The sequence below is a fragment of the Zalophus californianus genome, chromosome 9 (assembly GCF_009762305.2).
Source record: "Zalophus californianus isolate mZalCal1 chromosome 9, mZalCal1.pri.v2, whole genome shotgun sequence".
Taxonomy (NCBI): Eukaryota; Metazoa; Chordata; class Mammalia; order Carnivora; family Otariidae; genus Zalophus; species Zalophus californianus.
In genome coordinates, this window is record NC_045603.1 from 75,054,887 (window position 1) to 75,082,055 (window position 27,169).

Here is a 27,169-nt window from a genome sequence, read left to right on the forward strand (position 1 = left end):
GTGCACCAACTGGAAAGCAATCTCTTATGCCTGGGACTTTGGGAATACTGTTTATCTTTCCAATTTATTTGGCAGATCATCCTGTACCACCTCCTGTATTGTTGCTGTGAATAATTTTTGACATGCTACTGCTATTTAACTTTTGACTTATTTTTGTTTTATCTCCCTATCTATGACAGAAGGGCCTCTAGGGCAAGAATGTGCCTTATTCTTTTTGCATACCAAGTTCCTAGCTACTATCTTGCATATTGCTAGTTTTAAAACAATCTGTTACTTTGATGGCATGTATCTAAAAATTCTAAAATATGCAAGATAATATTTAACATTCACAGAGTGCTTTACGGTTTATAAAGAATTTTTCTGTCATTTCACTTGTCATATTAACCCTACATCTTCAAGCCAAAAACTAAGGCTTAGAGAAGTCTAGTAACCTGACCAAGGTTAAATGTATTAAATGGCAGATAGAGAAAAGAATTCACGTTTATCTAATTCCAGAGGCTAACCTCTTAACCATTATGCTGTAGTTCTTTATTCATTGTGCATTTACTATTAATTTTTCATCTACTAATTTTTATTTTCAGTACCCCAGATATGCAAGCAAACATAAAACAAGCAAGTTTATTCTGAACACTAGGCAGAGCTCTTTTAAATTTGTCATCTCATTTAATTCTCAGGAGGCAAAACCAAATGATTCTAAGGAGTCTGGGGGTGGGGCATAGGGGAACCCATAAGAACAGATGAAGTCAGCCTTGTTAGGGAGAGGAAACATAAATTGGACCTTAAAAGACAGTGTAGACAAACTAGGCAGTCATTGAAAATAGGAGGAAATGAACACCAACAATTCAGGGTGTGAAAAGAATTTTAGCCTGCCTGCTTTAGAATGTTTGTTCTGGAGAGTTCCATACTGTGAGATAAAGTCAGCTTGGTAGGGTGAGACTGATGAGAAAGATCTTGAATGACAGGAAAATTAAGGCTGGCTTGATCCTTTATGCAACTGATTGCTGATGCAGTCACTTTCCCACTTAAGTACTTTCCTGATAATGTCTTTGAAATTTGGTTTATCGAGTCAATAACTGGCTTGTTATTCATCGCCTCAAAGCTTGATGTTTCTACTGAAATAGACTGACGTTAAAATATCAGCAAGGCCATTCAAAATACAGAGCCAGTCATTCTAAACCATTTTCATGGAAGCTATTGCACAGTCATAACTTCAGAGGGACTTCCTTTCTTACCTTCTCTTCTGTATCACAGGACAATCACTAGGATTCCTAGTTGACTTCGGTTCTATGGCCAGAATATTTCTTCAAAAAGTTTCCTACTATCTGAGGTATAACACTTTAAGCTTAAAAAGAGCAGAATCCCATCTTTCATTATAAAGCTTTTTTTTTTTTCATGAGAAAAAGATACAAAAAATTTGTCCTCACATTTAAACTGTATTACAGGGGTTACCTGGGTGGCTCAGTCATTAAATGTCTGCCTTCAGTTCAGGTCATGATCCCAGGGTCCTGGGATTGAGCCCCGCATCGGGCTCCCTGCTCATCAGGGAGCCTGCTTCTCCCTCTCTCAGTGCCACTCCCCCTGCTTGTGTTCCCCCCTCCACCCTCTGTCAAACAAATAAATAAATAAACAAAATCGTTAAAAATAAATAAACTGTATTAAAGAAGAGAGAAGAACTAAAATTAAAATATATTTCTATTATGCGTTCATTTAACAAATCCTGTAAGCTTACTATACATATGGATTCTCAGCACTACAAATGAATTGGTGAACAAAAAGTTTCTGCTCGCAGGACTCTTACATTCTAGCAGGACAATAACACATACGAACATATATACCTCTATAAAGAAGACAACTATCAGGACAAGGTAAGTGGTTTGTAGAGAGTGGCAGAGTAGCTACTTCAGACTGCTTGGCCAGGGAAATTCTTTTTTTTTTTTTTTTAAAGTAAGCTCTATACCAAATGTGGGGCTCAAACTCATGACCCCAAATCAAGTATAGCATGCTCCACCAACTGAGCCAGCCAGCTAGGGAAATTTTTTCTGAGGAGGAGATATTTAAGCAGATCTGAATGACAGAAAGAAATCAACCTGATGACAATTTGGGGAAAGCATCTTCCAGGAAGAGGAAAGAACAAAGGCACAGGTGTATTTCATCAAGATATGAGAAAGGATACTTAGCCTCACCACCTAAGCCTTACCTGGACAAGTTTTAAATTGAGGCTGCAGACCTAATAAAAGAGAACAGAACATAACTGGTATGGTCTGAATGTTTGTGTTCCCTAATATGTGAAACCTAAAGCCCAATGTGATGGTGTTAGGAGGTGAGGCCTTTGAGAGGTGGTTGGGTCATGAGGACAGAGCCTTCATGGATGGGAGTAGTGCTCTTATAAAAAAGACCCCAGAAAGATCTCTTCTCCATCTGCCATGTGAGGACACAGCAAAACGATGCCTTCTGTGATCCAGGAAGTGGGTTCTCACCAGACACTGAATCTGCTGGTGTCTTGATCTCGGATTTCCAGCCCCCAGAACTGTGAGAAATAAATGTTTGTTGCCATTAAGCCACACTTTCTTTTTAAAGATTTTTTTATTTATTCACTTGAGAAAGAGAGAGAGTGAGCGAGAGTACAGGCAGGGAGGAGGGTTAGAGGGAGAGAGAGAAGCAGAGCCATCAAGTTCCCTGCTCAGCAGGGAGGTGGGGGCAGGGGCTTGATCCTAGGATCCCACTTAACAGACTGAGCCACCCAGGTGCCCCTTAAGCCACACTTTTTATGGTATTTTGTATAGCGGCTTATACTAAGATGATGATGGAATATAAATGTAAAATAATGGGGTTGGAATAACAATTGTCTATTCTTTCTCATTCATATTCTTTCTTGGCAATTGCTGTTCTTTTGTACTACAGCAACTATATTCCAAGTGAATAGCAAACATTTCTTCTTACTATTGGAAAGGTATTATGTATTTTTCTCTTACCATTATAAGTAGGAATGACACAATACAGTGAAACTATACTATTAATCACTTTTAAGATTCAATTATGTATTTTTAAAGTTATTAATGAGTGTACTCTGAATAAAATCCAAGATGATGATCATTCAAGCACCAGTGACATCACCGAGATGGTGAACACACTGGAACTCCATCCACTTTTGAACCAGTGAAGGACCAGCAGGGAATGCTTCCCACATCTAGTGAAACATGTCTAGATTAACTGCACTTGATTTCTAAAGATAGCCAAGTTTTCTCTGAATAGAGTTTAAACTCCACTGATGTAACAGGCAGAGAGCTACATGGATCCTCTCAACATAGGTAAATCAAGATTGATTTCCTTTGGCTTTGCTACTCCAGCCATCAAAGATAATAACAATCCTGCTAAGTTCTGAGAAGAATACCAATTCTTGACAATGATAAATAATAACAGCAGCTACCATTTATTGAGCACTAAGGGTTTGGGATGGTTTGCGAAGATGTCCACCACATCTCCTCCCTGCCTGCATGCCCCTTGTAATACAACCTTGTAGTCTCTCCCTTAAGACTACCCTGGAAAGAAGCCTAACTAGCCTCCTAGAAGATGGGAGGCCATATGGAAAGAGGTTCAACCATCCTAGCTGTTCCCAGACTCAGAAGTATGGTTGTCTTAGACTATCTAGCTCCAGCCGAGCCACCAGCTGACCTCAGCCATGAGTGAACCCAGGCTAAACCCATAGAACTCTCAAGTCAACCACCAGATCATGAGAAAGAAATCACTGTTGTTTTAAACTCCAAAATGGGGGCGCCTGGGTGGCTCAATCTGTCAAATAAATACATAAAATCTTTAAATAAATAAATAAATAAATAAATAAATAAATACATACATACATACATACATACATACAAACTCCAAAATGTTGGATTTGCAACTGTGGATAACTGAACGAAGTGTGGACTAGGAGATCTAAGTGTTTTATATTTTTTATTTTTTTTAAGATTTTATTTATTTGACAGAGAGAGAGACAACGAGAGAGGGAACACAAGCAGGGGGAGTGGAGAGGGAGAAGTAGGCTTCCCGCTGAGCAGGGAGCCCGATGCGGGGCTTGATCCAGGGCTCTGGGATCATGACCTGAGCCACCCAGGAGCCCCTAAGTGTTTTATATTTAGTATCTAAATGAATCTTCTCAACAACACTGAGAAGCCAGTACTATTAATGACAGGACATTCCAAATAAAGAACTTGAAACTCAGTGAATTTAAGTAACTTGCCTAAGATCACACAGTAAAACAACAAATCAAATCCAGTACTGTCTGGCCTCAATCACACATTACATCCCTCTACCATTCTATGAGAATGTTTAAAATATCATTCTACGATGATGTTTACAAAAGGAAAAAAGTAGGGGGATATGCAGATTTTAAAATCCAAGCCAGATAATTAGTATTATTTTTTTACACAGAATGTAATACTTCCATTCATAGAATTTCAAGGAAATTATATACATGGGAAAAGGACACAAACTAAAAATAAAGATAATTTATTTGTGAATTAAAATACACTTGTATCAATCAATATCTTATATTCAAATAATTTCCAAACAATCCAAAAAGTGTATATAATGCAGTAATTTTTTTTAATTTAAACAATGCATGACACTGTTAGATCCATGTGGTGTTAGATCCTCTACAAAGTTATAGAAAATGATTTTTTCTGAATTTCTCTGATAATTTCATAAGGTTAAAAATCACTAAACATTGTTCCCATCAATCCCATTTACAATGCACCCAAAACCATAAGATACCCAGGAATAAGTCTAACCAAAGAGGCAAAGGATCTGTACTCAGAAAACTATAGAATACTCATGAAAGAAATTGAGGAAGACACAAAGAAATGGAAAAATGTTCCATGCTCATGGATTGGAAGAATAAACATTGTCAAAAGGTCTATGCTACTTAAAGAAATCTACACTACATTCAATGAATCCCTATCAAAATACCATCATCTTTTTTCACAGAACTGGAACAAATAATCCTAAAATTTGTATGGAACCAGAAAAGAACTCAAATAGCCGGAGGAATGTTGAAAAAGAAAACCAAGCTGGTGGCATCACAATCCCGGACTTCCAGCTCTATTACAAAGCTGTCATCATCAAGACAGTATGGTACCGGCACAAAAACAGACACATAGATCAATGGAACAGAATAGAGAGCCCAGAAATGGACCCTCAGCTCTATGGTCAACTCATCTTTGACAAAGCAGGAAAGAATGTCCAATGGAAAAAAGACAGTCTCTTCCACAAATGGTGTTGGGAAAATTGGACAGCCACAAGCAGAAGAATGAAACTGGACCACTTCCTTACACCACACACAAAAATAGACTCAAAATGGATGAAAGACCTAACTAAATGTGAGACAGGAATCCATCAAAATCCTTGAGGAGAACACAGGCAGCAACCTTTTCAACCTCAGTCCCAGCAACTTCCTGCTCTACATGTCACCAAAGGCAAGGGAAACAAAAGCAAAAATGAATTATTAGGACTTCATCAAGATAAAAAGCTTTTGCACAGCAAAGGAAACAGTCAACAATACCAAAAGACAACTGACAGAATGGGAGAAGATATTTGTAAATGACATATCAGATAAAGGGCTAGTATCCAAAATCTATAACAAACTTATCAAACTCAACACCCAAAGAATAATCCAATCAAGAAATGGGCAGAACACATGAACAGACATTTCTCCAAAGAAGACATCCAAATGGCTAACAGACAGATGAAAAAGTACTCCACATCACTTGGCATCAGGGAAATACAAATCAAAACCACAATGAGATACCACCTCACACCAGTCAGAATGGCTAAAATTAACAAGTCAGAAAACAACAGATGTTGGCGAGGATGTGGAGAAAGGGGAACCCTCCTACACTGTTGGTGGGAATGCAAGCTGGTGCAGCCACTCTGGAAAACACTATGGAGGTTCCTCAAAAAGTTGAAAATAGAGCTACCCTACAACCCAGCAATTGCACTACTGGGTATTTACCCCAAAGATACAAATGTAATGATCTGAAGGGGCAGGTGCACCCCAATGTTTATAGCAGCAATGTCCACAATAGCCAAAGTATGGAAAGAGCCCAGATGTCCATTGACAGATGAATGGATAAAGAAGAAGTGGTGTATATATATATAATGGAATATTATGCAGTCATGAAAAGAATGAAATCTTGCCATTTACAACAACGTGGATGGAACTAGAGGGTATGATGCTAAGCGAGGTAAGTCCATCAGAGAAAGACAATTATCATATGATCTCACTGATATGAAGCATTTAAGAAACAAGGCAGAGGATCATATGGGAAGAGAGGAAAAAATGAAACAAGATAAAACCAGAGAGGAAGAAAAACCATAAGAGACTCTTAATCTTAGGAAAAAAACTGAGGGTTGCTGGAGGTGCTGGGGTGGGGGGTGGGAGGGATGGGGTGGCTGGGTTTTGGACATTGGGGAGGGTATGTGCTGTGGTGAGCGCTGTGAGTTATGTAAGACTGATGAATCACAGACCTGTACCCTTGAAACAAATAATACATTTTAAGTTAATTAATTGAATTTAAATTAAATAAAACAAACAAACCAAAACAGCAACAACAAAAAACCATTGTTCCCTCCTAGGCATTCAAATCACATTGAGATTTTGTTTCAGGCCAAGCCACCTCCTCCAGGTTCCTTTTGCCCAGCTGCACCTGGGCCCACTCAGAGGCAAATTAATTAATCAAAATGCTTGTAGGTGAGAGGTTATACTCAATAAGCTATTTATTGAGCACTTGCATCTATCTCATTGCTAGGTTCTATGGCAGAGACAAAGAAGTGAGGAACATGGTCTCTTTTGTAATCAAGAATGTACAGTGGAAATCCACCAAGTTCTTCCCTCCCTTCAGCCTCCCTGGCTGTAAGATCGAAGTGCTGACAGCCATTAATGTAACAGCTGCAGTCATCCCCCCAGAAGGTATTGGGCTTATACATGCCATTGAGCCATGATTAAAGGAACTGTCTCTCTCTCTTTTTTTTTTTAAGTAAACTCTGTATCCAATGTGGGGCTTCAGCTCACAATCCTCAGATCAAGAGTCTCATGCTCTACCAATGGAGCCAGCCAATCGCCCCTAAAGGAACTGTCTTGAAAGCCTCAGTAACTATGAACAAATCGCTCATTGCCAGCCCTCATTGTTGCCCACCTGGTTTCCACCTCCCACATCACATTTGGAGTCTTTTAAAAAGAATAATTTTCAGACCTACATACTGACAATGTATCCAAAATAGCAGACAAGATGAACATTTGCATTAGAGATAAACACCTTAAACCTCACTGCCATTGAAAGTCCCCATCACAGAGTGGTGTCCAGCACGTACGCATTTAGAGCTTCCTTTTCCTCTCCTGATTCAGTTTCATTGTATGTGGCTAATGATAAAACTGTTACCCATTGCCTTGGCAACATACCCATTTGCTAAAAGGAGAAATAAAACCTGAGGTTTATTTTAAATTTTCTATCTGCCAGGTCTCTTACGCTAATTTAGGAAATATTTTTTAAAAAACAATAGATGTTGGGGCACCTGAGTGGCTCACCCAGTTGAGCGGCTGACTTTGGCTCAGGTCATGATCCTGGGGTCCTGGGATCAAGCCCTGAGTCAGGCTCCGCACTCAACAGGGAGTTTGCTTCTCCCTCTGCTCCTGCCCTTGTGCTCTCAAATAAATAAATAGAATCTCTAAAACTAAGCCAATAAAAGTAATAGATATTAATAGCCTACAAATAGTAACAGGAAAATGTTTCACGAGAGAAGACACTCATGAAAATGTATTAAAGTTTATTTTTTTGAATGTGAATCAAAGAGTTTTGATGCCATTAATATTTTAATGAAGAACATTTCTGCTCGGAAATTTATACTATAGTCTTCTAGTAACTTCCTGAATTTTGTGCATATTGGAATTCCCCATACTGGAATTTATAAATAGTTAAAGAAAATAAAGTTTACTCTGAGGAAACACTGTAGATTTGAAAACAATAAAAGATTAGTGCTTTAAGGCTATAATGTATAAATCAGATAAAAATGCAAATTTAAAACTCAAGAATTTTTTGAATCCTTATTGCAGATTTCCAACAGAAGTAACCTCATAATTTGTTATCTGTTATTTACAATCCACTTCAGCATTTCTGTGGTTTTTACTTTTTCCCCCTTCGATTAGTTTCTGTTGATAAATGAAAAACAAAAGAAATGGAAGCATTTTCAAAACTGAACCAAAATACTAAAAAGTAGCTGATTGTAGAACAGCCAAATACCACAAAAGTATTCACAGCATTTTATTTCCATGTCACAATTTGTTGGCCAGAAGCTGCCTTTAGCATTTAATCTGAGGGCTTGCTCACAATTTAGGAAGTCAGCTAGGCAGCATTCCCAGGAAATGCAAAGAGCATGACAGGACTTGCACTCTGTTGGAGTAGAAACCCATCTATTCTGTGTTTTGGGGGCACAATACCAGAGTCTGCATACTTCCTAGTTAACTATTGCTATTGCAATAGGATTCTCATGCCCAAAGAGATCCTTTTAATGAGTTTATATGTTTATCTTATTTTCAAAGAAGTTGTTCTACTGAACCATTGAATTACGAAAGTATTCAAAAATTATTTCAGTTTAGTTTGTTTTTTATTTACAGGGAATATTACACAGCTAATTGGCAGAATACCTAGAATATATAATAATATCTAAGTGACTTTTTAAAGTTTTTTTTAAATTTTTATTTGACAGAGAGAAACAGCGAAAGAGGGAACACAAGCAGGGGGAGTGGGAGAGGGAGAAGCAGGCTTCCCGCGGAGCTGCTAGCCCAATGCGGGGCTCAATCCCAGGACCCTGGGACCATGACCTGAGCTGAAGGCAGACACTTAACAACTGAGCCACCCTGGTGCCCCCTTATTGAGTATGCTTATGAACCACTTATTTAATCCTCACAACAGCACTTTACAGTAGGTACTTTTTTTTTTTACGGTAGGTACTTTTATTGCTCTCATTTTACAGGTAAGAGAATCAAGTCTCAAAAAATGTAAAGAAACTTGCCTAAGGCCACACTATTCACAAAGGGCAAGATCAAATCTGAACCCAGATCTGCCTCCCTCACAAAATGTGAGTGAGGCTTTTAACCACCTTCCTCCTGACAAATCACCTACCTATCCTATAACAAGATTTCTACATGCTCAATATTGGTACCTACCTAAGAGGATAGTCAATTACAACATCAACTTAAAAAGTAAAAAAACTGACTTGAGAGGAAATAGGTAAACGAAGTTTGGCTCAGTCGAATAAACTGAAAAAAATTCCTCTCCAGGCCCCTGGTTAGGGGTCTAGATAAAGGCAGATCTGACCTTGTAAGTTATGGGTCTCCAGGCACAAAAGCAAGGATACCTCAGCCTGCCCCATGGGGGCTGGCACTGAAATGTCTTTCAATGCAGCACTATCAGGGCTGCAAGAAGAGGCCATGAGTAGGGAGAGGGGGAGAGAAAAAAGGAGAGTACAGGAACTGAGTCTGATGTTGGAAGTCTCTATCATCACTTCCCCTTCAGTTCACTGATCTTTTCAATTGAATCTCAGCATCAGGGTGAACGTTTACATCTGGCTGTGTAATTGAACTCTTCACAAGGTATAATCTACTTCAGGACTGGTCCTGCTGTGAGGAATTAAGATCCGCAATCCACATGACTTCATTTAAGCATTGCATTCTGCAAGGCCTTAGACTTGTGGCCAGCTGAAAAAAGCTGGCTGAACTATCACCACTCTATTGTCTAGGCTTTGGGCCCCTGGATTTCGTCTTCACTCCCTGGAAGCACGTGTACCTGTGCATGAAGTGTGTGTGTAAGGATAGAGGTGTATGCACAGGAGAAGGGGGAAGCTGCGTTCTCCAGCCACTCCAGACCTGAACAAATGGAGTTTTGCAGTAACTGAGTGATTTGAGGGAAAGTAAACATACAGACCCAAGCAGTTAAAGGGAAGATGATCTTACTTAATACCAGGGATAGAAGTTTTTCTTTCTGCCTCTCAAGTCCAAAAAGGAAAATCAGGACAAGTGACTTGTAAACTTTAAGGTCAAGGACCCTTTCTGTTGAGCTTGGCTCTCAAGTTCTCAGTAGTCAACTGCGCGTGAAACATAATTAATAGCAAGATAAATATAAGTTGTGGAAGATGCAATTGAAAGTCAGAGCCACTTCCATGGACCCCCTACAAAAAGCCTATCATAAACAAGACTTAATCAACATTAGCAGGGCTATTAAACAGTATCACCTAGGTCTTCTCTAGAGCCTCTTATTGGGGTTTCTCTGTGTGGGTGTGTTCGTAAGGGAGTGGGTGAGCAAGAGCTTACTGGGTACAATTTGTGTATTTACAAGAGAAAACAGAAGCTCTGAATGAGGAAGAACATATGTTTCTGGGACTGCATCTGTGCAAAAAGTACACAGCCCCTGAAGTACGAAATAAAAAAAAACCTTTTAAAGTTTTATTTCACACACATCTTCTTGGCACATTTCCCTCCTACTGTCCTTTCTGCCTGACCTTTCTGACCCTCAGGTCCAGGAAAACCATGAAATGTTGAACAATCTGACAGAGGCTGCCTAACCGGATAAACCACTCACTCGGGGATCCCACAAGCAAATCTTAGCCCAGGATCAGCAGTGACTCTCCAGGGCGCACCTGCCTAGAGAGCGGCTGCTTCTGCAATTAAGCGGAAATCACATCCCCTGCCAGGGCTGCGCGGACGCGGAGCACCGCAAACCGAGCCGGGCGCGGCCCCGGCCGGCGGTATCCGAGGTGACTCGCCGGGTTTGCGCGGCCCCGGGCGGACCGCGCCTGTCAGCGGTCTTCCCCGCGGGGCGTAACTCGCCAGGTGTCTGCGCGCGGCCGGCCCCGCCCCCGCTCCCGGGCCGAGTGCGCGTGCCTGGCCGGATCCGCGCCCCCTGCCCGGGAAGGGTGGGGGGTGGGGGGAAAGCTGGGCCTCTGCTCCCGAGGCCGCGCTCTCCCCCGGCTCGGGCCTCAAACCAGGCGTGGGGGCGGGGCCGGAGGCGGGGCCGGGACGGCGGGGCGGGGCTGGCGCCAGTGCCCCGGGCTCTGCTGCAGTTTCGTCTGCAGGTCTCGCGGCAGGCAAGCGGTTTCGTCGCCCCCTCCGGCCCCATGGCAGCCCCCGGCTCCCCTGCTGAGTGCGGCTACATCCGGACAGTCCTGGGCCAGCAGATCCTGGGGCAGCTGGACAGCTCCAGCCTGGCTCTGCCCTCCGAGGCCAAGCTGAAGCTGGCGGGGAGCAGCAGCCGCAGCGGTCAGGCGGCCAAGAGCCTGCGGATCCAGGAGCAGGTGCAGCAGACCCTGGCCCGGAAGAGCCGCAGCTTGGTGGGCAACGGTGAGTGGAGCCCAGCCGCCCCCCCCCCGCACCGCCCGCATCCCACCCCTTATCCCTTCCCCTCCCTCATTCTCGCGCCCTGTTGCTTCGACTCGCTGCTTCCTTAGGTTGCGGGACCTGGTGTTCTGCCCACCTGTTGCTCCCGGGCTCTTTGTACGACCCGCCGCGCCTCCAGACTCAGACCGACTTACTTGGGGAAAGCACTCTCCTAAAATAACCTCTTTCTCAGCTTCTTCGTATATGCATCTACATATATAAATGCACATATGTGAAAGAATTCAATTTTCACCCCTTCCTTAACACCCTCCCCACCACCCCCACCACCAATATCGTGGACTTAATCTGGAGGCTCTGGGAGTCTATAAACACTTTGAGATTCTATGCAGGAAATTGGTATGATCATTTTTTCTGGAGAAAAATCTAGCTTTTATTAGATTTTTAAGTCTATGACCTCTCTATAAGTTTTTTGAAAGAGAAAACCTGAAAGTACTGGCCCTCCCTCTTACAACCTGTAAATTGAGATTGAGGTGCCTCGCCCAGGTATTTAGGGGCGCTCCACCCTGTGTACGGAGCGAGTGGTTGATCTAGGAAGTGAAAAAATTTGAGTGGGAGGCTTTGGGCCAGGGAACAACCACACCACCCCGCGGAGGAGGTGGAGGCAGGGAACTTTGGCCCAGCCCGCAGCAGCCTCGCCCGCCTTGCTAAGGCGAGAGCGGACGTCCTCTTGGGCACAGCCCTGGTCTCTCCAAAAAGGTTAGACTTGGAAGTGAAAGGGGATCAAAAAACGACACTAACACTATATTAGTAATTGATAGGGGAGGTGGAAGGGAAGATGGCAAACCAGCTGTGAAAATTAGAGAACATGATGTATCATTTTCTCCCCTGAGATAATGATCTCCCCTCAGATAATCAGAGCCACACAGTAACTCTTTTATTAGTTATTTGATTTATTTTCTTTATTATAAAAGAATTATAAGCTTATTACAGAAAAGAGGAAAGTAATTGAACGATTAAGTTGTGATATCCGTTTGTTTCCTGCATTGTTGAACAGTTTCTTTGGGACATAACTTGGGCAATGGCAAATGTAGAACCCATTAGGAAAAAAAAGAAAATGCAGCCCAGAACAAAGATTTAAAACAGCAGACCTTGGGAGGCTATATTGTTTTCAGTTTGTGTGAAAGAATCTTAAAGGATCAGGCAGTCAATATTTACATACTTGAAAGGTAAAGAGAAGATATTTAATGATTGTAGTTAATGCAATTCCCTACTGTGTGCCAGGAATTGAACTCCGTGGTTTGCATTCATTGTATTGTTATATTAAAAAAAAAACAAAAAAAACTTTTGTCCTAGGTGTTTTAATACCCATTTTACAAATGAAACTAAGGAGTTAAGTAACACTGAAGTTCCCACAGACAGTAAGTAGCAGAATTGGTATTGAAACCACCAAGCCTCAATTTTTAAACCACTCATCAGTTACATTGTTAAGCTTTTTGGTTATTAATACACAATGGGATTTTTATTAGACCCTGGGGCCTTCCTGGTCTCCTCTCATTTTCCTGTAAGTAAAATTGAGGTAGTTCTGAGAGTAGGGAGGTCTGGACAACACTGAACTGCCACTCTACATGGAGAAAAAGAACCTAAATTTACATTTGAGAGTGTGACAGCTGAGGCCAATTTTTGATCAGTGGTGTCATTGCACCCAGTTCAGACAACACTGAACTGCCACTCTACATGGAGAAAAAGAACCTAAATTTACATTTGAGAGTGTGACAGCTGAGGCCAATTTTTGATCAGTGGTGTCATTGCACCCAGTTCAGACAACACTGAACTGCCACTGTACATGGAGAAAACCTAAATTTACATTTGAGAGTGTGACATCTGAGGCCAATTTTTGATCAGTGGTGTCCTTGCACTGGATCTGTGCAGATCCAGTGTTCAGCTGAAACCAAACTAGGGTGTTCTGCTTGGGGGACACAGGAGATGCACCTTAAATGTTATTTCTTACCCTCTGAAAATGGCTAACCAGAAGAGCAACTAGACAGCCACTATTCAATAAATGGGGAAAATCAGCAAAAGGAATGGGAGCATTGCTGAGCATCTGTGTGCCTAACCCTGTTCTAAAATCTTCATATGTTTGATTTCATTAAATCTTTAAAACAATTGCATAAGATGGATATGAAGCTCCATTTCACGTATGAAGAATGCATCAGTCTCTCAACATTTATTGGTTTCTTTGCCCCAAACCCATACATGATCTGTCCTCCTTACAACATGGTAAATTCATATTGCTTGGTGAATTCAAGAACTATGAAATGAGTCTGTTCTTCATGCAGGGCACTGTGCAGGTGCTGCATTAAAACAAAGCCTGTGCTTGCTTTCAGGCAAGAAGTTTAAAGTCTGTAGAAGGAAACCTCCCTCTAAAAATATGTGTTACCACACAAAAAATAGTAAGCAACCCAAAAGAACAGCTAACACATTACGGAGTTTGGAAGTACTAGTTAGACTACTAGCTGAAGGGAATTTTGAAAAGCTTCTTAGAGGAATTGGGATCTTAGATCTTAAAAATTCAGTAGGACTGGACAGGGGCCGTGGTTGGAGGAAGAGCATTCTAGGGGAGAGCAGTGGGGATATTCCATAGTTCACAGAATTGATGTGGTAGGAACAAATCGTGCCACTGTGCTTCTGCTCTAATGCTTAGGGCAACTACTTGAATGGCTCTGCCTACTAAGAAACAAAGTGTTTGAAATATTTTGATTACAACAGCAGCTTCCCTGCAAGCTGAAATGCGCTCAGCAGCCTCTCAGGCAGAGAGATAAGGCAGCTAACAACACCTACTTATTCTAAAGCCTTAGTTTTCTGAGACTTAAAAAGGAAATCGGCTTCAAAGGAATTTAACATTAACATGCCATGGAACAATTACCAAGGGTGGTTCGTGTATGTTAATTAAAGTTCTTTGAAAAGGCCTGGGGGCTTGTGATGGTTGTGAGTATTGTTTTTATTATTTCCGTATTACTATCATGTCTCTAAAGTTGAAACAGACAAGCAATTGTTACAATAGGGCTGGTCTGGAAAGAATCCTGTATCAACACAAGTCTGGGAAGAAAGGACCCCGGTGTTAACTGCTGTTAGTTCCAGAGCCCTGGAGAATTCGGAATTGTTGACATACCTGCAAGATTGGGGCAGCAGATAATCTGCTGAAAACAGAGATGTGATAAATGAGGCCGATTTGTTGATAAATACCCTGCAAGGGTCTTGAATGCTTCAGGGTATAGGTGGGTGGTTTTCATTGTAAATCATTCTAACCTTTGTTGCTGTTTTAAACTGTGCTGAACATTTCAAAGTTCACTGTAACTCTTGGGAGGGGCGTGTGTGTGGGGGGGTGGGTTAGAGGGACAGGGGGTCAGAGGCATGTAGCAGCATTGTGAAATGAGTGAGTGTATTGTCGGGAGTTTTAAAAAATCACTTTATAAACATCACAGAGAAGACATTTAAGAACTGCAAGTATTAGCAAATGAAAAAATTTAAAGTGTCCATATCCTATTTATTACACTTACTTTGAAAGTACTACTATACTTATTACACAGTTCCCCCAGGTGCTTGAATGGGAAGAAAATCCTGTTTTAAATTGTTATAGGTAATACTTGTAAAACACAGTGAACAATACCCTAATAAAATTTGCAACTTCTTTGGAAATCCACCAAAAAACTTGAAGCATGTCATTTTCTTAGTTTCCCTGGCCAAGATGTTTTGGATTATCTGTGATCAGAGGAAATTCTGGAGAAAGGGCTGAAAATTGGTTAAGGAAACAAAAAAAGGTTATTATTAATAGGTGTTATTGGAGAGAGTGGGGGGGGGTATTCAAATCCTGATGCATTATTTGTTTGCCAAAAAGGAATTCCAGGAATGAAGCAATTCTGGGAATGAGGTGGCTAGTCCTTCAGAAAGTGGGAGGGATCAGGAGAGGGGGGAAAAAAAAAGAGTCCGATGGTGGGGTGGCAGACACGTGCCCAGGCTGTTCTGAGTGTGATAGGTCAGTAGTGGCACCTGATTTAATGTACCTCTGTGTGCGCCTAGTATTGCCCAGGGGCTACTTTTTGTCTGGTGTGTAGCAGATCGATTGCAGTGAGTACAGAAAAAGTGTGTGGGGGGTTTTCGTTTAGTTTTGTGGGTTTTTTAAAAAAGATTTTATTTATTTATTTGCGAGAGAGAGAGAGCGTGAGCACGCGCAAGCTGGGGGAGCAGCAGAGGGAAAGGGAGAAGCAGGCTCCCCGCTGAGCAGGGAGCCCCATCCACCCCAGGACCCTGGGATCGTGACCTGAGCCGAGGGCAGACTTTTAACCAACTGAGCCACCCAGGCGCCCCTTGTTTTGTTTTTTAGAAATTCTTCTGATGATAGTTAATAAAAGGAAATAGAATGTTAGCAAAATGTGACTACAAAAACTATATTCCACACCTTTAGAAATAGTGAGAACACATTCTTTATGGATAAGGTCTTGAATGAGAGTGCACTAGGGATCTTTCAGAATTAGTGGAACTATAACAATGTTTGGTTTTGATTATAAAAATTCATTGCTCTATGTGTCATAGATAAAATGCAGGACATTCCCTTCAAGAGAAGACTGTTATTAAGGTTTTTTAAAAGCCTCCTTTAATGTTATCTGTGCCCTGTACTAGTAGTTCCAATGATGGAAACAGAGGGGAGTTCACTTGACTCAGATATTCGAGGTATTTGTTGTTCACATTGGCTCATTTTTCTAAAGTGCTGTTTTGGTTATCGTCTTTAAAGCTTTTTTCTCATGTATGAAAATAAGGATATACATATTTGCATTATTTTATCTTCAGATGTAGTTAACATTGATTTTACAGTAAAACTGAGGTTCTGGCCTGATCAGTGAAAGCTTTATTTTTTCTTTTCTAAGAGAAATAAGCATATTATTGGCAACCTATCTATGATAGTAATGAAATATAATAACAAATATGTTGCTAGAACCTCTGGACTAGTAAGTCCCATAAAAGATCATTTGGTTCCATCTCAGATGATATTCAAGAATTTAAAATTACACAATTCTGAGATAAATGCTGGACTCCAGCTATTTGGTGCATGTACAAAAATGTATGAAGACACAAATACCGTATTTCACCTGGGGAAGTAAACAGTAGAAGGCAGTATTGCAGGTGGAAATAGAAAAAATGAGGAGAAAATCTTTGTATTAGAGTGAACCATCTCACTTGCCTGACTCTTTATGGTAGGAATAACAGAATTTCAGATCCTCTTACAATAGAAGTATTTAAAAATCTATTTTATATCTTTTGTGTAATGCCATTAGTGGTGATTGGATATTGGACATAAAAATAGTTATGTTCTTAAGGGCTTAAAATGAGGTAGGGAACCCAATATGTCGACTTAGATAGAAATGCGTATTTTGAAGAAAAGAGCCTCGAGCGTTTGAAAACAGTAACTCGCCATTACTCTTAGAAGAATCCACATACTTATATTCTTGGAATAATCAGATTTAGGCTTAACACTGTTAATTGGTGAAAGCGTCATGATCAAAGTACTGAAATCTCTTGATTTCTAGAAGAAGATGTTGCTCATTAGAAGCTTAATAAATTATTCCCGCTAAATCTTAAATCTCGCTAACACATCCATAGGATGGGAGTAAGGAGGATCACATCAGAATTACAGTATTGGCTTACCTTATGTCTTTAAGGAGGAAAACAAATGGGAACTTTTCTTGACAGATAATAGGAACTTACTAGAGACCACCAAAATATTACAGATAAATACTCCAGCCATACAGTAAGAGAATGACAATAAATATTTAGCATCCAGATGTAGAATCAACCTTGCTAAAAGGAACATAGCCTGTCTGCTCACTCAGGAAGAAAGAGTCTGCCTATGTTAGGGGGAAAGAAATTTTCTCTACTCTCTGTATTCCCAGAATAACAGACACAGTAGAAAATATTTGAGCACCTTCCATCCACACCAAGGCAAGAGCACACATGTGACTGCCCTCGTTACATTTTGGCTCCACTGTGGTGATCCACGGGATGGATGTGGGCCTGAAGCGCTAAGTGCAAACAGAATTTGTGTAACTAGGATATTTCAAATGGATGAAGAAATACGACTAATTAACAACTCGTCAAGTGCTGATGCACGACTGTGCTAGAAGCAGCAGTAAAAGATGTGATTCTTTACGTCAGGATGTAAAAACTTACCTAGAAGATAAGACAAACTCTTCCCGCTTGAATCTGGCCTCACTCCAACTCATTCCTCACCTCACCACTAGAGTAAACTTTATAAAGTCTCACTGCATCATTTCTTGATTTAAATTCCTTCAGTTCCTTGCTGTTAGTTATCAACATAGTTATTCCACTCTGAGTAAAATTCTCATTCAGCATGGCATTCCAAGTTCTTCATGGTCTGATGCCTGCAACTTCTCAAACTTCATCTTATCACCCCTGCTCCCATGCCCCACCAAACAAACACGTGTGACTTATCTTACTTGGTGTTCCTATTCCTGCCACGCTCATTCCTCCCTTCTCCTGGCCTGGTTAACCTCTTACCCTCCCCCTCAAAACTCAGTAAAAGTTGTGGTGTTGGATAGACACTATCTCAGAGGGTAGAGAGAGATCTTGAACACAAGTTCAAGATATCAAATATCAAATCTTTGCAAGTCACAGAAGATGTTTCAGCAAGAGAGAAATGTGAAAAATGCAGGGGCTTTCTGAAAATGCATTTGGAAGATTTGGTACAAGGAGGATTTTAAAGGAGAAGGGACAGCAGCTATGAATGAGTTGGGAGGGAAAAGATTGGCTCTGGCACCTGAGAGGGTTGGGGATATAATGACTTGAGACTCATTACAAAAACCTGTAGTGAGTTTTTTTTTTTAAGATTTTATTTATTTATTTGACAGAGAGACAGCGAGAGAGGGAACACAAGCAGGGGGGATGGGAGAGGGAGAAGCAGGCTTCCTGCTGAACAGGGAGCCTGATGTGGGGCTCGATCCCAGGACCCTGGGATCATGGCCTGAGCCAAAGGCAGACGCTTAACGACTGAGCCACCCAGGCACCCCTGCAGTGTGTTTTTAAAAGAAAAATAATTAAGTTTGTGAGTTCTGTAAATTCATCTTTTTGACCATTAGTTGCACTATTGTGAGTGTAACGTGGTATTTGTCATTGCAGTTCTAAAGTAATCATTATCGGATATCTCCGCGAATGAATTGGCAGGAATGCCAAAATAAGGAGACAAGTGACAGGAATTAATAGATTTAGAAACTTCCAGGTTGTATCAACATAGGACTTCATCAGTGAGCTTAAAATCACATATTCTATAATGACATAATCTGGCTACCCAAACGAAATGCGTGCTGTAGACACCCGCAGTATGTAAAGGTCCTTTTTAATATGTATTTTCGTGGTTATCTCAAGCAGTAATGTGAGGATTGTCCCCCAGATGCCATAAACAGATCTATCCAAGGATAGCCTCAAGCTGCTTAGGGGGCTTCTGAAAAATAAGGCCTTCCAGTGGCTGGTTGGTATCTTGTGTGAGGGACAATAGCCCCGGACTAGATGGCGCCTGTGGCCCATCGTGTGAGGAGAGCCGTTCTGTCCCTGGCATAGTCACCTTCCCACTACATCCGGTGCCGACTCCTGGAATATCAGCTTTGTAAGAAAGTCCCAGCTCACACTTTCCAACCATATACCCATTGTATCAGTTGTTTCTCATAGTCGATTATGTAAGTTGTGTTAACTGGTCACAATAAGCAGTACTGCACACTTTTTGATAATTTTTCAATAAGGCAAAGCATGAAAAGACTTTGACCTACTTTAAAATAAACCTTTGCTATCGTTTTCAAACCAAATTCCATTCATTTTCCAGCCTGAGCAAGTACTCACCTGAATTGTATGCATGCTGTAGAATTGCGTTTTCCACAAATATCTGGTTATTTTTCTTAGAAGGTAAGAACCGAAGATAAAAGAAGTATTTTTTTTTTTCCAATGTAAATCCAGGGTAATGAACCTTGTGTCATAGGCCCACACAGGCAAAGAAAAATCCTTCACTAGTTCTGGAGTCCTGTTGTACGGTTCTTGATAGGTCCTAATGTATTCATGTTTTAAGCTCCTACTTTGTTAGTAAATGATTCTAAGGAGCCATTTAAAAATGAATTTCTCTATATGGATTTTTTCCAAGAAGGTTCAGGATGCCCTTTCTCACCTGTAATAACAGGCCCCCAATTTCACCCTTAGGGAAAAAGTTAAATCTTTTTTAAGATATGTGAAGAAAGAGAACTGCTATTACCAAGAAGTTGCTGCAGAAAGGCCAAATACAAGAAGATGATAGCTCTTAGACTTCTGGGCTCTCTTTCCACCAAAAGACCACTGTCAGCCCACACTGTGAAGGCAACATCTTGTGACCGGCAGCACAATTAAGTGTAGCATTTAAATCAATACCAGCAGGGGCGCCTGGGTGGCTCAGATGGTTGGGCGTCTGCCTTCTGCTCGGGCTGTGATCCCAGAGTCCTGGGATCGAGTCCCGCATTGGGCTCCCTGCTCCTTGGGAGCCTGCTTCTCCCTCTGCCTCTCTGTCTCCCATGAATAAATGGATAAGATCTTTAAAAAAAAAAAAAAAAAAAAATCAATACCAGCCGTGAACGCCTGCTGATGTCTATGTATGTATCTAACTTTACCTGTTTTCATGGGAATTTCTTCTCCAGCTCTACAAATTCTCTTCTTAGAGCTTAGGGTAAACCAAATCCGTTTTTTTAACCATGAGCAGAGAGTACTAGAAGCTTGAAAGAAAAGGTGCTTTTCTGAATGTGAATGCTACTCTGTTAGAAGCAGGTTATATACACAGTTCTCAATCATCTGTTTCCCATACGGGAAGCCGTAGTTGGTTTTTTAAACACGCTCAGATATAGGTGAGAGTCACAGAGGCCTGTCAGTTTGATTTTATAAGTGTATTAAATTTAACCAGTTAGGTAATAAAGCTGCTCACAAAACCCAGAAACAAAAGACTGATTATGGAAGTCAGTTTATTTTTAACCCTGACAATAATCCATTATTTTGGACAATACCGGCGTACATAACCAGAAACCAAGAGAGTTTCCCCCTCGCAGCTCCTCAGGGAGTAAGATTCACGTTCAGACCAGGAAAGAGAGAAAATCACATTATCCTGTGAGGTCGACGCCTCTGCAGGCTTCTGCGCAGCTTGGAATCCTCCCACCATCAAAACCCAACTCCCGTCTCTCACCCCTACTCTATCATTGCTTTGACTGGAATTGCTTATTATTTGAGGAGGTGGAGCTTAAAGTTGTTCTGTAATTATCTTCTCATCTCCCTTAAAGTGGGCTCCATACAATGTCTCTGGCATTCTTAGATTGAAAGGTATGGATAATGTTGCCCAATTTATATTAATTTGAAATAGTTCCTATAAATCGTCACCATCTTTAGGAAACAAGCACATTTGCATACTGTGCAAATGAAATGTGAATGACTGCAAAAACCACAATACTGTCATTGTGATCCTCAGTGGCTGGGTCAGTCACAAATAACCAGAGAAAGTTAAATTCCAGATCACTGGTAAATTTACCAGAATAAAAATTCTGAGATATAACACAGTGTAAATTAAGGCATGCGCTCTAGTGTATCCCTCTTTCTAGAACAGATTACTTCATGAGAAAGGGTAAAAAACAAATTTTCGTAACCCAAATTCTAAAAAACAATGTCTCATTTTTGCATATTGTTTTACACTTTTAAAAGCATTTGAATATGCTTCTCAGGTAAACCTCTCTCTCAGCATCTCTGCTAGTGACGAGAATTATGGGAAACTGAAGCATATAAGTGATTTGTCTAGGCACACAGAGAGTAGGGGAGTGGAGGCTCCAGGCCAAGTCCACAGATTTCTTCTGTTTAGGGAAGATACCTGCCTCATTTTGTGATATAAAGAAATTCTTTGAAATACAATGATACCCTAATTTTCCATGTTAGAAAATCTTGAGTTTTCATGTTGGTTTATTTAAAGTAGGATATGCCTGTAAGTAGGCTATGTTTTTTGTTTGCTTTCTTTTTTCTGTTTTTGGAGAAGGGCATGGCTGAGTTATTACATATGTTTAGTAGTTATTGCATATGTTTATTATATATTTTATCCTCTGAAGAGAAAAATGACTTGCCTTAGATGAGATTAGTTTCCATCCTGATTAATATATTTATATATATATTTAAAATTTCCACCCAGTTCAAAATTTCTTTAAAATCTTAGAATAGAGGGACGACTGGGTGTCTCAGTCACTTAAGTGTCTGCCTTCGGCTCAGGTCATGATCTCAGGGTCCTGAGATCAAGCCCCACATCAGGCTCTCTACTCAGCGGGGAGTCTGCTTTTCCTTCGCACTTCCTCTGTGCTCTTCCTCTGTGCTCTCCCTCTCTCTCTCTCTCTCTCTCTCTCTCTCTCTCTCTCTCTCTCAAATAAATAGATAAAGTCTTTTAAAAGAAAAATAAAATCTTAGAATACATTTGCTAATTCATCTTTAAGCCACTATACTGATGGCAAGCTCATGACTGCCTAGGCAACAGTGTGCATTGCTTGTTGTTTGAGATTGGCCTTTTAACCAGAGAAACTGGCAAGCTAAATATCAGGAGTCATAGCCTTTCTAGCACAGGAAGAGAGTCTGTGGTTTAAAGATCCAAGCTTATTTTATTCCTTGTTCCCAACTGTGTTATAGTTATTTTGGGAACCAGTAAACTGGTCTCGGTTCATTCATCTGAAAACTTCCTTATAAGGACTATGTCAGCAAATAAAGAATTAATAGAGTATTTGGGATTGCCCAGGTGAAGATTCTAGAGGAAAGAGAATGATTGCTTTTGGTTTTCCTATCAAAACCTATGATAATGATCCCTCCAGGGCTTTGGTAAATGGCAGTTTCAGAAAAACTGCAGTGCAGTCAAACAGCAGAGACCAGTGGCAATGAGGAACCCGGAGTTCAAACGTGATACAAAATTGCTTTGCAATCTAAAGCAAGTAATTAGGTTTCCCTGTTTATAAAGGAGATGATAGGAGCTGGCTCTGCATCACAGAATATTGGAAAGAAACAAAATAATCTGAGCTCTTTAAAGAAAAGTAATATTGAGATACAAGGAATTCATATAAGTTGCTTTAAAAAGCCGTACAGCCTCCAGCAACAATGTGAGTTAAACCTTTTACTTCAATAGGTCTGATTATAAAACTCACTGATTAGCTATTTTGATAGGATACGTTGTTTCACTGGGTCTTTTCCAAAGATTCTTACACATTTAAAAAAATCCTTGCAGGAATCTCAGCTTGAAAATGGAAGTTGTCCCCTATTAACTGTTCCTGAACGTCTGCCTGGAAGTAGGGCAGGGGTAATCCTTAATACTGCAGGCGATGATGGGCTAGAGGGGCCCAGGAAAAAAACTTCCGTGGGTTTTTAAAATTGCACCCTTACATCATCTGTCATGTAACTGGAATTAATAGTTCTAGCTACCATCCACATATGTCATTAGTATTTTCCCATTCTAGATTGTCCCTGACTCATATATTCAGTTTTCATATAATCTAAAATTCTGAAACGACTTTTTTGGGAGACCATAAATTTGATTTCTACATCTCCAGTGCTGAGAGCACCCTAGTCCCCAGACCTTTCGGTATGAGAGCCAAGATGTTCCCTGGACCTGCCCAGCCAGCCACCTTTTCCACACCAGCCAGTATGGCCTGCTGCCTTGCTTTTCTGACAGCCTGGGGTGGGGAGTCGGGGTGACAGAAGGACCACTGATCAGGGGCAGAGTTGGGGCCTAGGACAGCCTCAGCTAGCCAGCACATTGGGCAGGAGCCCCAGGCGGGCATGGAGATTTAAGTCCTTAAGGCATTGCCGCCTTTGCTCTGGGGTTGTAAAGAATTCCTTTCCCTCATTCTGTGTGTAGGTTCCAGACGTTCTCTATCATTGAGGTTAAAACTTAAGGGGCTACCTGACCTTTTGCCTGACCTTATAGAGAAATCAGACCTCTAGAAACAGGAGATACCTGGCTTACCTCAACCTCCCTGGTCTATAGAAAGGTGACAGTTACAAGCCTGCCTCCCCCCAGAACCCTTTGAGGCCTGAAACTGTTTACCGGCCAGGTTGTTTGGCTCCAGGAAGTTAAGACACGTGTACAAACATAATTTGGGATGGATTCATACTTTTTAGTCCTCTCCCCACAACCATCTCCCCTCCCCCTCAAAATATGTGATTCTATTAAAAAAATTGAATCTATCGCGAGCCTTTGAAATTTTGACTTTATAAGAATCTTGCTGGGAGAGTATGTTGGTATGTTCCAATCGTGTTGGAAAGGAACTGCCTGTGTTGTTTTATTCTCCACATCCTTCACAAGTCTGAAACCTAGGAGAGTTCATTGAGTATTTTTTCCTCTGATTTTTAAAGGATAAAGAAATTTTTATTAAAATCTGGGAACCAGAAATTACCAAGGTTTTAGAGATCTGTGATTATTATTATTTTTTTAAAGATTACATTTATCTACCTGAGAGAGAGAAAGAGCATGAGCGGGGGTGGGGGGGGCAGAGGGAGAGGGAGAAGCAGCCTCCGCACGGAGCAGGGAGCCCCACGTGCTCAGTCCCGGGACTCCAGGATCATGACCTGAGCCAAAGGCAGACATCTAACCAACTGAGCCACCCAGGCGCCCCTTGATCTGTGATTATTTTGATTAATTTTTTTGTTTTGTTTTTGGTAAGGCAGTGGGAGAGTATATATAAAGAAGAGCAAATAGAAAGCTGAGAGAAGGGTAAAGGAAGTAGAAGAGGGTCACAACAGTGTCTTCTACCACCCCCTTCCTCAAAAAGGAGTGCTTGTGGGGTTTTTTTTTTTAAGATTTTATTTATTTGACAGAGAGAGGGACAGCGAGAGAAGGAACACAAGCAGGGGGAGTGAGCGGGAGAGGGAGAAGCAGGCTTCCCACGGAGCAGGGAGCCCAATGTGGGGCTGGATCCCGGGACCCTGGGATCATGACCTGAGCTGAAGGCAGACGCTTAATGACTGAGCCACCCAGGCGCCCCAAAAAGGAGTGTTTTAAGAGACATGCATCCATTGAGAGTCCCTGTAGACCCCACAGAGCTGAGCAGGAAGGGGAGTGGGCTGGATTAGACCACCAGACTAAGAGTGAGTCTGGTAATTCTGCAAAAGCACTCATCTGTAGTGCAGAGAATGGTTTCTTCTCCTGACTAACTCAGGGTGCCAAATACCTCAACCCCAGGCTTGGCCCCTTTCAAGTGGATGTTTTCTTGACCTCACTGACCCACCTTAACTGTTTTACAAGCTGTCTTACCTACTAGTATTGAGTCACTATTCTGTTTGTCACCATTATATTTAAGCACGTACTTCCTTCTCAGGAAGCTTCTGAATTCCCACCCCAGGTGTAGAGTTCTCTCTTCCTGACTTAAGTTTAACGGAAGGTTTATGGTATGGACCACCTAAGCCAGTAAGTGACTCCCAAATTTCTCAGTGTTATAACAAACATTTTTGGATCTTTGGGGTTTTTCTGCTGTTGTTGTTGTTGAAAGATTGTATTTATTTGAGAGAGAGAGGCAGAGATAGCGAGAGAGAACTCGAGCAAGGAGGAGAGGGAGAAGCAGGCTCCCCACTGAGCAGGAAGCTGGATGTGGGGCTCAGGCACAGGACCCCGGGATCATGACCTGAGCTGAAGACGGACGCTCAATCGACTGAGCCACCCAGGTGCCCCCATTTTTGGATCTTTGTGAAAATCGTCTCTCCTCATTGTTCCTTTTTCTTACAAAAAAATTTAACTAATTTTTAAAAATACATTTTTATTCTTAAAATTCAGCTTTTATTTTGAAATCTCATAAAGAATGTTGTGATAACATTTGGTCATTTCCCATATCCAAGGGTGATGTTAAACAAGCACTTAAAAAGACTGATGTAAACCTGATACTTCTTACTGGTCTTAATTACTTAAATTTAAAATACACTATTGTTATATAATCTTTAACTACTGATTGGCCCACTTAATGTTTTACTGTATGCTTGACTGCAGGAAATCTTCACCGAACCAGTAGTGTTCCTGAGTATGTCTATAACCTACACTTGGTTGAAAATGACTTTGCTGGCGGACGTTCGCCTGGTACTAAATCCTATGACATGCTAAAGGTAGGATACCAAAGAATAACCCTAGTTATCAGATTACCATGAAAACATTTTTAAACTTACATAGTTTTTTTTTTTTAATTCTGTAGATTTTTATTTTTTTTAAGTAAGCTCTATGTCTAACATGGGGCTTGAACTTATGACCCCGAGATCAAGAGTCACATGCTCCACCGATTGAGCCAGCCAGGTGCCCCTTCTATAGATTATTTTTAATGTTTACCTTTCCCAAATATTGCCATTTCCTAAATGAATTATATGAGGATTGATTTTGTGTGGACCTCAGGGAAAACTGGAGACTTTATTTCTTTGGAAAGATTTTATTTATTAGAGAGCGAGCAAGCACGAGTAGGGGGAGGGAAGGGAGAGGGAGAAGCAGGCTCCCCGCTGAGCAAGGAGCCCGATGCAGAACTCGATCCCAGGACCCTGGGATCATGACCTGAGGTGAAGGCAGACGCTTAATGACTGAGCCACCCAGGCGCCCCAAAACTCAGGACTTTAAGTAGTATAAATCCTAGTACAAATACCTAGTCAGCCAACTCTTTTTTTTTTTTTTTTTTTAAGAAAAGGGGCCAACTTCTTCATGTGGTTCAGAAAAATGGACACCTAATGTAATAGTCCTGTAGTCCTTGGTCTTTAACAAAGATGAAAACTGACTTAGGCCTCATTTAAACTTTGTTTCTCTGCAGACAGGCACCACTGGCACTTACGAAAGTCGCTGGGGGAGAGGAACGGCACAGTACAGTTCACAGAAGTCAGTGGAAGAAAGATCCTTGAGGCAGCCTCTGAGGAGACTTGAGATTTCTCCAGACAGCAGCCCAGAGAGGATTCATTACTCGCACAGCGATTACCAGTACGGCCAGAGAAGCCAGGCTGGGCAGGCTTTGCGGCACCAAGACAGCAGGAGATCCACCCTCCTTCTGCCGCCTCGATATGCTCGCTCAGAAATCGTTGGTTTCAGTCACTCCGGGGCCACAAGCAGACATCGCCACTATGACACTTACCACAGACAGTACCAGTACGGCTCTGTGAATGACACCGTGTTTGACAATGCCCCTGTCAACCCGGTGGTGCTCACGTACCCCAGGCCCGGGACCAGTCACAGCATGGGAAACCTCTTGGAGAAAGAGAACTGTCTGACTTCAGGGCCTGCCCCTGGGCACCTCCGGCCACTGGTGCCCCTGCAGGCCGCCAGTCAGAACAGGGCTGCTCAGTCCTGGCACCAGAGCTCCTTCCACAGCACCCGCATGGGGCAGGAAGCGGGGTCCAGCGTCACTGTGGGTGCAGGCGGGAGGAGGACGCACATGACCGCTAGCCAAGTGGCAGCCTGTGGAAGTGGGAACCTGCTCCTGGAGAGAAGCACTTTCACCGACTCCCAGCTCGGGTGAGTTCCCCTCTCCGCCGGTGGGACGGCCGGTGCCCGCACATTCTGTTGCCACAGCCCTTCAGGGTGAGCTGGCACTTCTGGGGCTGCTGAGAGAGGCTTCCAGAGATAAGTGATTACAACAGTGACTTCTCAGGCGGCTGCCTGATTGACAGATGAGCCTGTCTACCTCAGGGACAGGGGCCAAGCTACCTGCTTCTGTGGCAGGTTATGGAGAAATGTGACATGGAGTC

General features: G+C 41.7%; 1 protein-coding gene across 3 annotated transcripts in view; it reads left to right on the top strand.

The window, feature by feature from the left end:
* Positions 1-10,997: 10,997 nt before the first annotated feature.
* Positions 10,998-27,169, top strand: part of PKP2 (plakophilin 2) — a 93,355-nt gene continuing 77,183 nt past the window's right edge. Inside the window, exons 1-3 of one of the 3 annotated variants that reach the window (XM_027594364.2) lie at positions 10,998-11,386; positions 25,446-25,558; positions 26,242-26,936. In XM_027594364.2, the coding sequence (XP_027450165.2) occupies positions 11,164-11,386; positions 25,446-25,558; positions 26,242-26,936 (1,031 nt within the window). In that variant the 5' untranslated portion in view covers positions 10,998-11,163. Of the gene's footprint in view, positions 11,387-14,278; positions 14,369-15,472; positions 15,509-25,445; positions 25,559-26,241; positions 26,937-27,169 lie in introns of those variants that run through there. The other 2 variants (XM_027594366.2, XM_027594365.2) reach the window with 2 other exon arrangements.